Source organism: Peromyscus californicus, unplaced genomic scaffold (assembly GCF_007827085.1).
Source record: "Peromyscus californicus insignis strain IS unplaced genomic scaffold, ASM782708v3 Scaffold_4__1_contigs__length_199733344, whole genome shotgun sequence".
Taxonomy (NCBI): Eukaryota; Metazoa; Chordata; class Mammalia; order Rodentia; family Cricetidae; genus Peromyscus; species Peromyscus californicus.
Genome location: NW_026294562.1, coordinates 186,740,648 through 186,756,802, shown reverse-complemented (window position 1 = coordinate 186,756,802; position 16,155 = coordinate 186,740,648). Strand labels below are relative to the sequence as shown.

At 50.1% G+C, this 16,155-nt stretch overlaps 1 protein-coding gene and 1 long non-coding RNA gene across 3 annotated transcripts; one reads left to right on the top strand and one right to left on the bottom strand.

The window, feature by feature from the left end:
- Positions 1–36: 36 nt before the first annotated feature.
- On the top strand, positions 37–11,697 carry Prpf31 (pre-mRNA processing factor 31). Its single transcript, XM_052712089.1, has 14 exons — positions 37–148; positions 618–802; positions 914–974; positions 2,764–2,847; positions 3,365–3,462; positions 4,230–4,336; positions 4,589–4,758; positions 6,175–6,332; positions 6,681–6,770; positions 8,910–9,037; positions 9,141–9,213; positions 9,751–9,879; positions 9,964–10,062; positions 11,275–11,697. Exons 2-14 carry the CDS (start codon positions 626–628, stop codon positions 11,398–11,400), a joined length of 1,500 nt encoding a protein of 499 aa, XP_052568049.1. The 5' UTR covers positions 37–148; positions 618–625; the 3' UTR covers positions 11,401–11,697.
- Positions 3,469–16,001, bottom strand: LOC128094045 (uncharacterized). 2 transcript variants are annotated; one of them, XR_008212828.1, is made up of 4 exons: positions 15,689–16,001; positions 15,001–15,358; positions 13,783–13,884; positions 3,469–3,745 (listed from the first exon to the last, which is right to left on the bottom strand). It is a non-coding gene; the product is annotated as an uncharacterized LOC128094045 (long non-coding RNA). The 2 variants fall into 2 exon arrangements; XR_008212827.1 differs by having other exon boundaries at positions 13,783–15,358.
- Positions 16,002–16,155: the final 154 nt, after the last annotated feature.

Below are 16,155 nucleotides of genomic sequence, written 5' to 3'. Positions count from 1 at the left end.
AAGTTGTTGTCCAAACGCTGCCGGAAACATCGCGGGAAGCGGCCAATCAGAGCACAGATTACCGGCGCCGGATAAGACGTCATCAAAGAGCGCCGACAGCTCTGCGGAAAGCGGATTTCTTAGAAACGGTTGTGAGAGGATCGAGTTGGTGAGTGTGGTGGAGACGAAGGGAGAGCGGGAAGCCAAGCTACTGGGTCTGGAGGAGAAAGTGTAGCGGCCGACTTAAATCATAGCCTAAGTAATTCTAAACGCATGAAGCGCCTTAGAACCGATATACAGGACGTGTGTAAATCATAACGTAACTTAGTCTAGGCTGGAATGGGGCATGTGGACCAGACAGGTGGAATGTGAGAGCTAAAGGCAGGGTGAGGGGAAGGGAAATGATTGTTCAAAGACCCAGAGATGTGGAGAAAAGTTGCCAGGTCAGGTAGCACCTGGAGGGTGTGTGGGTAGGAACTGGAGACCTCCTCCCTGAACAAAGCAAGCTGTGGAGCCTGCATGCTGTTGGAGCTGATGAGGAAGAAACTTCAGGGCTTTGGGGAGGAGGTGCTCCTAATAATATAAAGGGACAGAGTCAAGGTGCAGTATTAGGGAACCCCATTCTCACTTTCCTATAGGCCTTGGGATGTCGCTGGCCGATGAGCTCTTGGCTGACCTTGAGGAGGCAGCAGAAGAGGAGGAAGGAGGAAGCTATGGAGAAGAAGAGGAGGAGCCAGCAATCGAGGATGTACAAGAAGAGACACAGCTGGATCTTTCTGGGGATTCAGTCAAGAGCATTGCCAAGCTATGGGATAGCAAGATGGTGAGGTGGTACCCTATAATAAGCCAATGTTCCTGGGAGGAGGAGAGGTAGGAACAGCAGTTCTTCTTTCTGAGAGTCCCGGTTGCTGACTGTGTTCTCCTTTCCCATCAGTTTGCTGAGATCATGATGAAGATTGAGGAGTACATCAGCAAACAAGCCAAAGCTTCAGAAGGTGCCTCTTCGCTCTTGTCCATTCTCCTGGCCCCGTGACTCTTTGCTCATTGTGGTTTTGGAAACTGAATGTCTCTCCCTCCTTGGCTTTCCCTATAGCATACTTCTTTTCATCCCAGTCACCAACCCTGTGAAAACATGTTGCATTGTACCCAGGCATGTTGATGGGTGCTTATAATCTCACCACGTGGGAGGCTGAGACAGGAGGGTGTGTGAGCTAAAGTCCAGTCTTGGCTACATAGTTAGGTGAGGGTCAACCTGGGTAAAACCCTGTCTCAAAAATATATACATACATGGCTAATAACTATCTGTAACTCTCGTTCTTAGAGATCTGACACCTTCTTCTGGTTTATGCACATATATACATTGCACTATAAAACCGGATACTTAAGCCCTATGTGTTTTCTATGGAAAAATTTACATTTAAGTTTTCTATTTATATTTAAGTATAGAATAGATAAATTTAAATATGGAAACAAGGCCTCACTCTGTAGCCCAGGATGACCTGGATGTCACTAGGTAGCCTATAATGGCCTTGAACTCTGAGAAACCATCCTTTTTCAGTCTCCTGAGTGTTAGGATTAGAGGCATGAGCTATCACACCCAGCCTGTAGTCCCCACAGTGGGACTGACTAGTCCTGCATTGAGTCAGAAGTGCCACCTTAATTGGAGTTTGAATATTTGTGGTAACCCTAGAGAAAGAGCATGGTCTGTCCCTAGCCCTGAGTCATTGTGAGTGCCAGAAGACTCAGATAACAGCTTCTACAGGATCTCATGTGTCAGGCTGAGAAGCTTCTTGTTCCATAGAGCCAAGGAAAGTCACAGAAAGTGGCATTTCCTGATGTCAGGTCTGATGAGTCAGACCTGCTCATATCAGTTATCTATCTAGTGGAAGTAGATGCAAAGCATGTCTAGCAGAGATGGCCCAGGTCATGGTAAGGAGAGAAGACATCTCACCCTTCTAAAAGGAGAGGGAAGTGTCTTCCCTGCCCTCTGAGTTTTAGTGGCTTAAAGAGACATTTGGCTGAGCAGTGGTGGTGCACACCTTTAATCCCAGCACTTGGGAGGCAGAGGCAGGCGGATCTCTATGAGTTCAAGGCCAGCCTGGTCTACAAAGCGAGTTCCAGGACAGCTGGAACTGTTACACAAAGAAACCCTGTCTCAAAAAATTAAAAAATAAAAAAGACATTTGATGCACATATTATTTAATACCAATATAATTATGCATAAATTGAAGTTTCTGGAAACAGACTCAGGGTAGGAAAGGAGATGGAACAGTGCTCATGAAGGCCAGGAGTAGTGAAATAGCCCTGAATGCCCAGTGTCTGGGAGGATAAGGCAGGAAGACAGAAAGGCTATGTGGAGCTGATGAGTCAGTAGATCTCCCTGGAGTGACTCCTGTGCTGTGTGTACCAGGGCTGCAGGTGTGGGGAACATGTACCTAATACTTTTCCTTATGGGGCCTCCATCTATATGGGAGACCTTGAGTGCCAGTTTGAGGATCTTGCTCGTTAGCCTCAGGGCTTTGGAGAGCCACCGAAGGGTTTAGTTTTGGAGCAAGATGAAGTCAAAGTTAGATTAGCCCAGAGGATGGACTGCAGGAGAGAGATGAGAGGCAGGAATAAGGATCCTGAAGAGGTTTCCAACCACCCAGTACATGCTTTAGCCCCTTACTTAGCCCTTCAGCCTCTCCTTCCTGATCCCAGCCAGCTTCAGCTCCAGTCTTCCCCATCTTTGTGACTTCAGAGGGCAGGGTGACCCTCCCTCATCCACCTCTTCCTTCTTTATAGTGATGGGACCAGTGGAGGCAGCCCCAGAGTACCGAGTCATTGTGGATGCCAACAACCTGACCGTGGAGATAGAAAACGAGCTGAGTGAGTGATGGGAAGGGCCATGGAGACAGCCCCGTCCTGTGCCCTTCAGTCTTTCTCTATAACCCAAAGGGAAGAACAGGCATGAACCTGGACCTCTTCTGTTTGCCTTTCTTAGACTACTGCTCTGACTAGGTTCACCTTCTGTAACAGACTAATTTACATAAAGAGAAAGTGTATTCTCCTTCATAAGAGTCCGAGTAAACAGAGCAGGTCACTCTTTGAACCCATTCATCAGCCAGACTCTGCCACCTGTTTCATGCTCCAGGGTCCCAACCAGCAAATAGGGAAGGAAGATAGGGCATGGTTGTTTTCTTAAGGCCACGGTCTGAAAGTTGATCCTGTAGACATTAGAACAAACTCCCGCCTGCACACAGCACTGGGGACAGCTAGGAAATGGAGACTTCATGCACCAACCCATGATTTGGGGCTGTTTACTAGAGAGGCGGAAGGGGTATTGGGGATAGCAGCAGAGTCGGCCTCCCCCTCAGTGGACACCTGCCCTCCCTGTCCACTTTAGACATTATCCATAAGTTCATCCGGGATAAGTACTCGAAGAGGTTCCCTGAGCTAGAATCCTTGGTCCCCAACGCTCTGGATTACATCCGCACAGTCAAGGTGAGTGGAGAGGAGTCTGGCTCCAGAAGAACTGGAGCACTAGACCATGAAGCCTCAGGGTCTAGAAATGATGACATGGCATGGATGGGGGCTCAGTGGGAAGGGACAGATACTGGAGAGGATGTCTCACACACATCTCTTGCTTCTCTCCTCCCCTTGGTCTTGTGGGAAGATCCCCATTGACCTGGCCCTTGCGTCTGGCTGCCGTTGGAGCAGGTGTCCTTTGAACTGGCATCTGAAGGCTGACGTAGGCAGAGGCTGCAGCTAGATCAGAGCTAAGATCCTGAGTGGGAACAAATAAGGAGGAAATGAGACGAGCCAGTGGGGAGAGCCGGGACAGGTCTGAAAGGTCAGAGTGTATCAGACATGGAAGGTCTGGGCTCCTCTGGGAGAAGTGACAGGAGCAGGTGGAGGTAAAAGAGCAGGGGTCCTGCCCCTGTCCAGGAGATGAGGATGGTAGCAGAGGCAGTCTGTTTCTAGTCGTGAGCTCCTGCAGGCTGCTTTAGTGCAGCATGTCTTCTTGAAGGCCACTTTGCCCAGGTTCCACTTGTGGGTCAGCAGAAGAGCAGGCAGTGCTGATGCTTTAAGCAGCAAAGTTATGAAACTGTAAAAGGCCAGAGAGGTCTCCAATATACAGACCTTAGCTTTCCCAGGTTCCTCAAGGGGAGACCTGTGTTAGTGTTGGAGCAAAAGAGCTTCTAGCATCTTTTGGGAGTTACTATGATTTCTCTCTTTTCCCTCCCTTTTCTCTCCCTTTCCCACCCCAGGAGCTGGGCAACAGCCTGGACAAATGCAAGAACAATGAGAACCTGCAGCAGATCCTGACCAATGCCACCATCATGGTTGTCAGTGTCACTGCCTCCACCACCCAGGGGTACGTATACCACATGGTAAGGGGCTGCAAGCCTGCCACAGGCCAGCTAGCAGCAGAGACCAGAAGGGCAGAATGGGGTGCGTGGTCAGGGTGGTGCTGGCTGAGAACTATGGCCCCTAGGCTGTGTATTCTTGGAATACACAGACACATGCATACAAAAGCTGAGAGGATGGGTGGGGCTGAACACCAGTTAGACATGTACCCAGCAGAACTGGGGGCTGTCCCCAACCCTTAACCTGATCCCTAATTCAGGCAGCAGCTGTCAGATGAGGAGCTAGAGCGACTGGAGGAGGCCTGTGACATGGCACTGGAGCTGAATGCCTCCAAGCACCGCATCTATGAATATGTGGAATCCCGGATGTCCTTCATTGCACCCAACTTGTCCATCATCATTGGAGCATCCACAGCTGCTAAGATCATGGGTAAGTTCCCAGCTGGGTCCCGTGGGCTGGGTCTGCTGATAGGTTAGGCTGCCTTGAGGAAGTAGGGTTTGGCAGTAGGAACCCTATTATGTTGTCATCTGGAGACTGAGGTCAGCTAGCTTGGCACAGCACATAGTAGAAGCAGAGAAACCCCTTCTAGGTACAGCTGGCTCAAGCAGGTTGCACAGATGGCAGGTCAGCCTCCTGCCAGCAGGTCCATTTTGGACTCTGGGGCAGCCACAGAGTGGTAACGTCAGCTCCCTGACCCTTGGGCTTTCCCACTGGATGGGACAGCAAAGCCTGCCATGTGCTAAGTTCCTCCTCCCAGAAGCTCCTGTAGCCAGAATCTCCCTTCCTTTCGGGGGATGCTTGCAAAGGGAATGTGGGAAAGCCACCATCTTTGCTGACGTAGCTTCGGTCTTGACCCCACAGGCCAGTACTCCTGAGGCTGCTATTTCAGAGATGACAGGTCTGAGACCAAGGGGCTTTGGGGGTTGGTTTCTCCCTAGGCCCCTGCTTGGCTCAGGCATATATTTCTGTGTCTTCATGCAGCCATGCTGCTGTATCTGTATCCTTATCTCCCTTTCTCACAAGGATCCCAGTCAGATAGAATCAGGATCCATATGACCTCATTTTATCTTAGCTTTATCCATCTCCCTGAAGATTCCCTGTCCTGGGCCAGAAAGATTGCTTAGCAGGTAAAAGTACTTTCCACCCAAGCCTGACAACCTGAATGTGATCCTCTAAACCCACATAAAGGTGGAGAGAGCTGAGTCCCATAAGTGTCCTCTGATCTCCATGCACACTTCCCTACACACACACATAAAATAGTAAAAATAAAATACCCCCCCCCCCACACACACACAAATGATCCGATATCCTTCCAAATGCAGTGGCTTAGACCAGTAATCCCAGTATTTGGAAGGCTGAGGCAGGAGGATTCCTTGAGTTTGAGGCCAGCCTGGGCTACAGAGTAAGATACTGTCTCAAAGCATCAAATAAATGAAGGTGCCAAGTTGTCTTAGTCACTGTTCTATTGCTGTGAAGAGACACCATGGTCAAGGCAACTCTTACAGGCTTAAGCTATTATCCCCGTGATCATTGTGGCTTGGTAGCAGGGAACATGGCAGCAAGCAGGTGTGGTGCTGGAGTAGTAACTGAGAGCTGCATTCTGATCTGCAAGCGAAGACAGAGATTGGATCTGGCCTGGGCTTTTGTAATCTCCAAGTTCACACACTTCTTCCAACAAGGCCACACCTCCTAATCCTTCTAATCTGTCAGAGTTTCACTACCTGGTGACAAAGCATTCAAATATATAAATAAGCCTATGGAGGAAATTCTAATTCAAATCACCAAGGTGCACATGAGCCCCCAGATGTGAACCCTGTGTTCTTCTGACCTTACCTCTTATTGCAGGTGTGGCTGGAGGCCTGACCAACCTCTCCAAGATGCCTGCCTGCAACATTATGCTGCTGGGAGCCCAGCGCAAAACACTATCTGGTTTCTCCTCTACCTCAGTGCTGCCCCACACCGGCTACATCTACCACAGTGACATCGTGCAGTCTCTGCCCCCTGTAAGCCCTTTACCTTGTCCCCTGCTCCCAGCCCCCATGCCTTATCTGGTTTGGTTGATAATAGCACTCAGGAGCCTGGAGGATAGGACAGCATGGGTTGGAATAGGACACAATTCTGGGGCCACCACTTGGCAATTAGGATGGTGGGGTTGGTGGAAGCTGGGAACCCTGCAATTAGGTAGCTAGAGTATACCCCTCAAGAGGCTGTTAGTAGATATGCCCACAGGTGTGAAGCCTACCTCCTAGAACGTGGGATACAGCTGGACCTAGATGAGAAATGACTATTGTGGTGGCTGTTACCTTGCCTCTAGAGAGTCATAGTTTCCTCTCCCCTTTCCATTGCTCCAGGATCTCCGGCGGAAGGCAGCCCGGCTGGTGGCTGCCAAATGCACTCTGGCAGCCCGTGTGGACAGTTTCCATGAGAGCACAGAGGGGAAGGTGAGGAGAGGACAGGTGTCTGTCCCTGGGACTTGGGGTCTTTTCATGAGAAGCTACTTCAGAGAGCTCTCCAGACTAGCAGACGAATGTATGTGTCTGCAACCCTCACCTCTGAGCATCAGTTGCATAGGGCAGCTATACCAAATCACTGTTGATGGAGTGGCTTCATAGAGAAGTTTGCCGGGCCTGGTAGCTTATATCTTTAGCCCCAGTACTTGAGAGGAAGAGGTAGGAAGATCACTAGTTTGAGGTAGCCTGGGCTGTATAATGAGTTTCAGGCCAGATGAGGCTACCTAGTGAGATCCTAACTTTGAAAAAAAGCCCAGGGCTAGAGATGTGGCTCAGTTAAATTCTTGCATGCAAGTGTGAGGACTTGAGTTCACTTCCCAAACATTTGGGGGAGGGGGAAAGAGCACAGTAATGCATGCCTGTAACCCCAGTGCGGGGGAGGTGGAGGCAGGAGGGTATCTGGGGCTTGTGGGCCAGTCAACCAAATCATCAAGCTCCAGGTTTAATGAAAGACCCTGTCTTAAGAAATAAGGTGAGGAGTGAGTGTAGAAGCCATGTAATACTAATCTCTGGTCTCAGATGTGCACACATATACACACAATCTCACTGGACTAACATCAGGGTATTAGTTGGGCTGTTCCCATTTGTAGCCTCGGGGGAAGAAATGTTTCTGCCCTTGTCAGCACCAGAGGCCACCAGCCGAGGCAGCATCTCCAGCCTTTCTGACTCTGCTAGGTTGAGGCCCCTTGTAGGATATTGAGCTCACACTCAATGACAATGCAAGGTATTGTCACATCTCAGTCCTTAACTGAGTCACATTTGCAAAGATCCTCTGCTGTGTGAACTATAGTCACCGATTCTAGAGACCAGGACACCTGGCACCAAGGCAGATCTCTGTTGGAGAGGCCAGTGTTACCCACCACACTAGGACCTGCCCTCCATTAGTAGGGACATAACTCGAATGGTACTTTCTGTTTTCCTGGGTGGACTTAGGAAGTATGGAGTCTCTGCTGTGTGTGTGACTCTGCTAGAAACCCCATCACATCCTAAGTCAGGGTTCAGTCTCTCTCTCTGCCTTTTACCACTGTCTAGACAAGGCAATACAGCAGGGAAATACACAGATGTCAGATGTCTGCCTTCATGGCTTTTTTTTTGGGGGGGGGGGCAGTACTGGGATGGTACCTAGGACTTTGCACACTAGACAAGTGCTCTACCACTTAGCTACATCCTCAGTGTCACACACACACACACACACACACACACACACACACACACACACACACACTCTTTTGGTTTTGATTTTGTTTTGTTCTCATCTCTAGTCCAGGAAAGCCTTGAAGAATTTTGATCCTTCTGTCTCTGCTTCCCTGGTAACTGGGATTGGAAGTTGTTGTCACACAGTACTTAAGTTCTAGCTGGGACCAAAACACCTAGGCAGTAGGCCTGAAAAATCTATAATGGGTCCAGTAGTGCTGTATGAATACCAGGGATGATAAGGGGAATTGTGGGGTGAGGAAGCTTAGATTCTGACTCAGCTAGGATGTGAGGAAAGGCTTTGAGGATGTTGTAATATGGGCCTGAGTGAAATTAGAGTCAATTTTGTGGATACTTGGGCTACCCACTTGAAAGATGTTCCAAGCAGAGGGAATAGTGAGTACAGAGAACCTGAGGCTAGAGTTCAATGAACCCCAGCAGGGACAGGAGCCTGCTGCACCCAGGGGCAGATAGTGCAACCTTTGGGGCCTCTGGCTGCTGTGGAGGCACTGAAGCAACCCAGATGGGATCTGAGGTGTGAGAGATGTCACAGAGAGGTGACATGCTGTCTGCTGACTGGGGAACACAGGGATTCTGCTTGGCCCATTTATGCTTGAAGGACTTGGATGGAAGCAGTTACCCAGAGGGTGCAGAGCTTGGTTGTAAGGGTTGAATATGAGCTACAACTTCAAGGGGCGCCAGGCACTGAGAACCCCACAGGACACCCTCCCTGGCCCAAGAAGTACGAACATGCCTTGGGGAGGGTACACTGTCAGATGGACAGATACACAATAGATGGGTTGATGATGTACAGACATACTGCCTGGGGGACAGTCAACATAGCTGGCCACAGCTTCTCCCCAACTCCCTGCCCAGGTGGGCTACGAACTAAAGGATGAGATTGAGCGCAAGTTTGACAAGTGGCAGGAGCCACCACCAGTGAAGCAGGTGAAGCCCCTGCCTGCACCCCTTGATGGGCAGCGGAAGAAGCGAGGGGGCCGAAGGTAAGGAGCTCTGGTGGGGCTAGAAGCTGGGAATGGGGGTAAGGAGGAGGCTGGTACCTTCCCAGCCAACTCCCTATATCCTATTGGCACCCACCTTCCCCAGGTACCGCAAGATGAAGGAGCGGCTAGGACTGACGGAGATCCGGAAGCAGGCCAACCGCATGAGCTTTGGAGAGGTCAGACTTGCTCCACAGTAGCAGTGGGACCTTGAGGTTTCTCTCTGCAGATCCTGCTGCCATCCTTTCTTTCCACCCTGTAATCCCAGAGCAGATCTGGGACTACCCCAACCTCCTCCCTCCTGCCTCTCTCTCCTCTCAAAACACCCTTCCCCATCATGATCTTTGCAGCTCTGAGCTGGCTGCCTGTTCACCCAGCTCCCCATATGCTGCACCTATATCTGGCCATCATCCAGGTGGTCCTGAGAGAATCCACTTAGGTGCCATCTCAGTAGTGCAGCCCATCCCAATTCTTGGTGACTTAATCTGAACTTAGGGTGAAATGGCCACTCTCTGTTCAGGTCAGGAACCCGTTCTTCACAGGGTTCCCAGCTATACCCAAGCAGAGTTAGGCTGGGCTCTTTCTCAGTCCTCCCAACTGAGTGGGCACCCGTGAGACTGGCTGATTGGAGACTCCCTGGGTTTTCATTGGACTGTCTTAGGGAACGGGCTGAATGTAGCCAGCTTCTTAACAGCAGGCCACTCTCATCTCACCAGATTGAGGAGGATGCCTATCAAGAAGATCTGGGCTTTAGCCTGGGCCACTTGGGCAAGTCAGGCAGTGGGCGTGTACGGCAAACACAGGTGAATGAGGCCACCAAGGCCAGAATCTCCAAGACACTACAGGTACGGACTGGGCCCATGGGAATGGGAGGCAAGTAGGACATGGAGGTCAGTGAGCCTGGATCAAGCCTCCCCCTTTCCCTACAGCGAACCTTACAGAAACAGAGTGTGGTGTATGGCGGGAAGTCTACCATCCGTGACCGATCCTCGGGGACTGCCTCTAGTGTGGCTTTCACTCCACTCCAGGTACCACACCTTCTCCTACCAGGCATGCAGTAGGGTTGTTGTGGAGGCCTTGTTGACCTAACACATGAAGAGCTTAGGAATCCAGGGCCACACAGTAAGTGCAAGTGGTTGGGAGTGACAGCTGTGACAAGCTCAGACCAACTTTGAACTGGTCTAGGACTCTGTCTGTGTGATCCAGATACCGTGAGCATCCTAGTCTTTGCTTTGAGATAGCCCCAGTAGTCAGGGGAACCTCAAGGCGGGCTTGAGTATCACCCCAGCCCAGTGGCATTGAACAGTGTGAAGCAGAATGGCCTCAGGTTACTCATGACAGAGGTAGGCAAATGTGTCCCACAATGTCACAAGCTTGCTAGAGTACCTACTGATCACCAGCCTACCATCTTCTAGGCTTCAGGCACAGTGACAAGAGAGACAAGCCTTAGCCAGGTGTGGTAGCACACACCTTTAATCCTAGCACTCGGGAAGCAGAGGCAGGCGGATCTGAGTTCAAAGCCAGCCTAGTCTACAAACCTTGTCTCAAAAAACCGAAGGAAAAAAAAAAGAGAGAGAGAGAGAGAGAGACAAGGCTTGCCTTTTGGGGAGGTCGTGGGTGGGAGAGGACAGATGAATGCGTCAAGTACATACTGTATTAGAAGGTTGTGGGTGCCAGAGAGAAGCAGGAGTGAAAGGTGATGGGGCCAGAGAAGGCCCAGCAAGAAGACTGGAAACGTTCAGTGTAGTGCCAGCATTATCATTGTGATGGTGTGGGATTTGCAGGAAACTGGCTGGTTATATCCCTCTGGGGCTCAGTTTCTTCATCCAGAATCAGACAGGAGTGGTGTTTTTTTGTTTTGTTTTGTTTTTTCGAGACAGGGTTTCTCTGTGTCATTTTTGCTGCCTGTCCTGGATCTCACTCTGTAGCCCAGGCTGGCCTTGAACTCACAGAGATCTACCCGGCTCTGCCTCCTGAGTGCTGGGATTAAAGGCGTGCGCCACCACCGCCTGGCAGGAGTGGTATTTTTAGCATCATCTGAGGAAGTTAACAATCCTGATATCCAGGCCCTGCCCCTAGACCCACTGGGATAAAATCTTCCAAACTGGGGGAGACTCCAGGGACTGTAAACAGTTCCGTGTCCACTAGAGTGTTTGGGGACTGGGACATGTCTGGTTCTCACACAGAAGGTGGCCTGAGCCTCCCCACCTTACCTGTCACCCTCTCCCTTCCCAAACCAGGGTCTGGAGATTGTGAACCCACAAGCAGCTGAGAAGAAGGTGGCAGAGGCCAACCAGAAGTATTTCTCCAGCATGGCTGAGTTCCTCAAGGTCAAGGGTGAGAAAAGTGGCACCATGTCCACCTGAAGAGGCCCACACCCCAGGTGGCCACCCACTGGAAGGACATGGAGGACTGGAACTTGTGAAATGATGGACATCTAGCCAGGAAGTTGTGGTGGCAGCCTGCCCTGCTGTCCTTGGCCTAAGACCACAGCATCTAAGGAAAATGGTGAAGGGCCTTGGCCTCCCTACCCCATCACCCAGACTGCTGCTGCCCCAAATGGGCAGAGAAGGTCTTCCTCACACTCATCTTTTTTACTTACATGGGGAAAGGAAGTGCTTTTTTAGAAAGAGTACAATTAAATGCACAGTGTCAGGCTCTGACCAGAGGGTGTGATTATTTGTGAAAGACCCAGAGGAGTCAGAGCTGTGGGGTTTCCAGTCAAGTTAGCATTGACCCGGCTCTCTTCTGCTCTTGTCCTGGAATCGAAAAGGAGAAAAGCTCTGTCCATTTCTGACATCACCACCCACCCCCTGAGAACCTCAGCATCATGGCGGAATAGTATGGCCACAACAAAGCTCCAGAGCCCAACAAAGGCCCATAGGATTATTGTTGTCCCTCAGGCTAGAAGCCTCCTTGGTCCAAGATCCACATCTGCACTGTGAGGCACCTAAGAAGCCTGGGAAGTGTCTGCAGAAGGCACCCAGCACTGGGCTTATTGGGGAGCCAGTTGTTTTAATCCATGTTTGCTGAGGGGGCCATGCCTGAGTCCTCAACAAGGGTGAGGCAGATGGGTACCCTGCTGTGGGAGGCACCAATGCCAGGTAAGCAAAAGACGCACACACTACCCAGGCTGACTTGAGAACCAATGCTCTGCCAAAGGAAAAAGTAGATCAGGGTGGACCATCTTTGGTGTGTTATGAATCTATGGTTCTGCAGAAGATAAGAGTCATTGCTGGACTCCATTTTCTCAGCTTGAGCTTAACTCTGAGGGTCTGAGCATGGACCCAGCTGGTGAGGTCAGGACTTCTCTTACTCATAATTTTGGCAGGTCTGTCTTGGGCTTCCTGGTCCGTTCCTCCCTCTGGGCCTTCCCCTGTCTCCCCACTCTTTATCTTGACCCCAGTCCCTGTGGGTCTGTGTGGAAAGCACTTTGTACATCACCCTCTTTAGAATCCCTGCTCTGTCCCTGCCTGACTTGCATCTGACATGGCCAGTGGTGAGTGAAATGGAATATGAAGGTGCAAGTCTTGGAATTCAAGATGCTGCAGATTGCCTTGAGGGCTCTCTAAGACATGGTTGCTAGTTCTAGAGTTTGATCCAGTTTTGCTAAGATAGAGCTCAAAAACATGTATTTCACCCTGTAATCCTAACTATCCAGGGGACCTGAGGCAGGCAGGTTCAAAGTTCAAAGCTAACTGGGCTACACAGTGAATTCAAGGGCAGGCTGGGCTGTAGGAAAAAGTCTGTGTCCAAAAGAGAAAAAAAAAATTAAGCTAGAGAGAGGCCTGGAGAGAGAGTACTGTTGGTAAAGTGCTTTTCATAAAAGCCTAAGAACCTTGGGAGGCAGAGGCAGGTGGATCTCTGTGAGTCCAAGGTCAGCCTGGTCTACAGAGCAAATTACAGGACAGCCAGAGCTACACAGAGAAACCCTGTCTTGAAAAAAAAGTAACAAAAACAGCCTAAGAACCTGAGTTCAATACTCAGCACCCCATATAAAAGGCCAAGAATGGCAGCACGTGTTTGCCATCCCAGTGCTAAGTAGGTGGAGACAAGTTGATCACTAGGGCATGCTACCAGCCATCAGTGAGTCCCAGGTCCTAATGAGTAGCCTATCTGATAAAAATAAAAATAAAAAACTACTGAGGTTGATTTGGCCTTCACAAGCACATATGTGCAACTACATACAATATATTCATACGTACACACACAATTTGAGGAAAGAGAGTTGGCTGGAGAGATTTCTCAGTGGTTAAGAATACTGGCTGTTCTTCCAGAGGACCTGGGTTTGATTCCCAGCACCCATATGGCAGCCCACAATGGTCTATAACTCTAGTCCCAGAAGATATGACATCCTTTCTTAGTCTCCCTGGGCACCAGGCACATATGTTTTGCACAGACATTCATGTAGGCTAAACACCCATACATACAAAAAAATGTCTCTAAAGGGCAGGAATGCAGCGGTTCACCACAGGGTACTTGCCTAGCTGTGTCCAGGCCCTGCCTCAAAATAGTTTTAAGAGGGCTGCCTTGCAGGACAGGCTCCAAAGCAACACAGAGAAACCCTGTCTCAGAAAAAAACAACAAAAAAGGACTGCTGCATGTGGTGGTACACACCTTTAATCCCAAGACTCTTAGGCACAAACCAGATTTATGTGAGTTGGAGGTCAGCCTAGTCTACATAGTTCCAAGGCCTACATAATAAGATCCTTAAAAAAGGGCAGAAGCTGGGACATGGTGGTACATACCTGTAATCCCAGCATTTGGGAAATGGAAGCAGGAAGACCAGGAGTTCAAGGTCGTCCTCTGCTACAAAGTTAGTTCAAGTCCAGCCTGTCCTATATGAAACCCTGCCAAAAAAAGAGGTGAGAGACAATTGGGGGAATAGCTCAATAGTAGGGTATTTTCCTGTCCTGTGAAGCCCTGGGTTCAAATATCCCTGTGATGAAAAAGAAAAGTGCATTTCCATGTGTTATTTTTGATGCTAGTTAAAGGACCATGCTTTGAGGAGAGTTTTTGGTGAGTGGTCTTTACATTAGCTGCACATTGGAATTATCTCAGGGAAAGAATGGTAGCCTGTTCCTGCCTCCAGAGGTTGATGTAATTGTTCTAGCATGAGCCTGAGTATTTGGATCCCCTACCCCTCACCCCAACTTCCCAGGTGATTCTAAAGTGCAGCTAAGCCTGAGAGTCACCACTCTATGTTCTTGGGGCCATCAGCATGCCCTGGGAGCTTGTTAGAAGTAGAATTGGGGACCACTTAGATAAGCTGCATCTTAACAAACACACAGATTCCTGATAAGGCTAGAAGCAGGTCCACATTCAGGGCCCACGTGGAATAGCAAAGCTCTGCATGAATAACAAACTCAAAAGAGTATGGGGGTGTTAGGAAAAATCTGGACAAATGCAGCTTCCCAGGTTTCACTTTCTTAAGTCTATGTGACCCTAAAACTATGCATTTTTTAAAAAAGTATGTGAATGTGTTAGTATAAGTGCACCAGCAGCGGCCAGATGAGGGAGTCAGATATCCTGGAAGTGGTGTTAACAGGCATGTGAGTCACCATGTGGATGCTGGGAACAGAATCCCAAGTCCTCTGCAGGAAAGTGTTATCTTGACTGCCGAGCCATCTCTCCAACAGAATATGCCTTTTTATAAGCCATTTCTTCCTTTCTTGCTTCATACCATTCTGTTGGGGTGCAGTGCACATCCACGTTCTCTTCAAGTTTGGATTTATCTTAATTTCCTTCACCTAGGCAGGCAGAGATAGATCTGGCTTCCCAATTCATGAAAACGTGGTGCTCAAGTTTTCAACGCAAGTCATTGCTGGGACTATTCATCTACTAATTCAGCAAAAGGCTATGGAGTGCGTTATGAGTGCTAAACACTGAGAAATTCAGAGAGGGAGACCCAAGTAAGTATTTTTAAAATAAAAGGGCAGGGTCTGAACAAAATTAAAGAGGCTCACCTAAGCATTCTGCAAGGGTGGTCGGGGAAGTTTACTCTCTAAGAAGCATAACAGAGCTCTAATGAGTAGCCATGACAGATGTAATCAAGTTAGGGTAAAGCGCAGCTTCTTCTGCAGCTTCTACAGCTACAGAATCCTTGCAACACCAAAGAAACGGAGGTAGAGGAGAGTGCCCCACAGTCTGCTTTCTCACTTAACTGGAGGCAGGACAGCCCCGTGCTCAGTCACTTCTGCTATGCATGGTGCTGGTGACTTGTCTCTGATTCCGCCTTTCCTTCTTCCATCCAGAGAGCACTGAGTTTTAGAGATATGCCAAGCAGAGGCACTTGGGGAACTATTACAAGGATCAGGAAACAACCTGGACGGCAGGAATAGGGAGGGATGCTCTGAGAACCACACCTGTCGGCCGCTCACGCAGCACCCTCCGCTAACAACTACCCTATTGGCCAAACTGAAGAGCCTGCCCAGGGAAATAGGAGGGGCCTTCTTGTCCAGCCCCTCCCCTTAGGCCTGGCGGCTCTTTTGATTGGCAGACAACTTGGGCCTAATGCCCCACCCCACACTCCACCCCCAGTCACCTGTCTGTCTCCCACTAGGTAAGCTGCCTTTAACACCCACTCTCCATGCCTTCCGTCGTTTTCCCCTACCCACTTCCATGACCAACCAATGAATTCGGGGCGGAATATACCTTGCAACCAATTAGAGCTGCTTTCAAACTTGACGGACGACTTCCCGCCCCTCATCCTGACTCCTCCCCGCAGCCAATTGATTTAGGAGAAGGGGGCGGACACATCCAATCAGCACGACACAGGCCTCGTGATTGACATCCAGGCCCTCGCGCTGGCGTGTTGTGCTCTGAGGCGGGGAGGAGGAGGAGGAGCCGGGAAGAAAAACCTGAGCCAATCCAAGCAAGCTGAGCGGGAGGCCAATCGAACGCCGCGCCCTGCAGAGATCAGCCAATCCTAGGGAGGGGGCCGGCCGTATCCTCCCTATGAACCAATGGGACGCGCCTGACGGCGCAGAGCGACGTGCTGCGGGAGCAATGACGGACCTATATTCGGGGCTCGGGGGCGGGCCGGCGCCAGAGACGAGAAGAGAGGAGGGGAGGCCTCCTCCGTCGCCGCCATCTTGGACCGGGCCCGTTCAGCTTCCGTG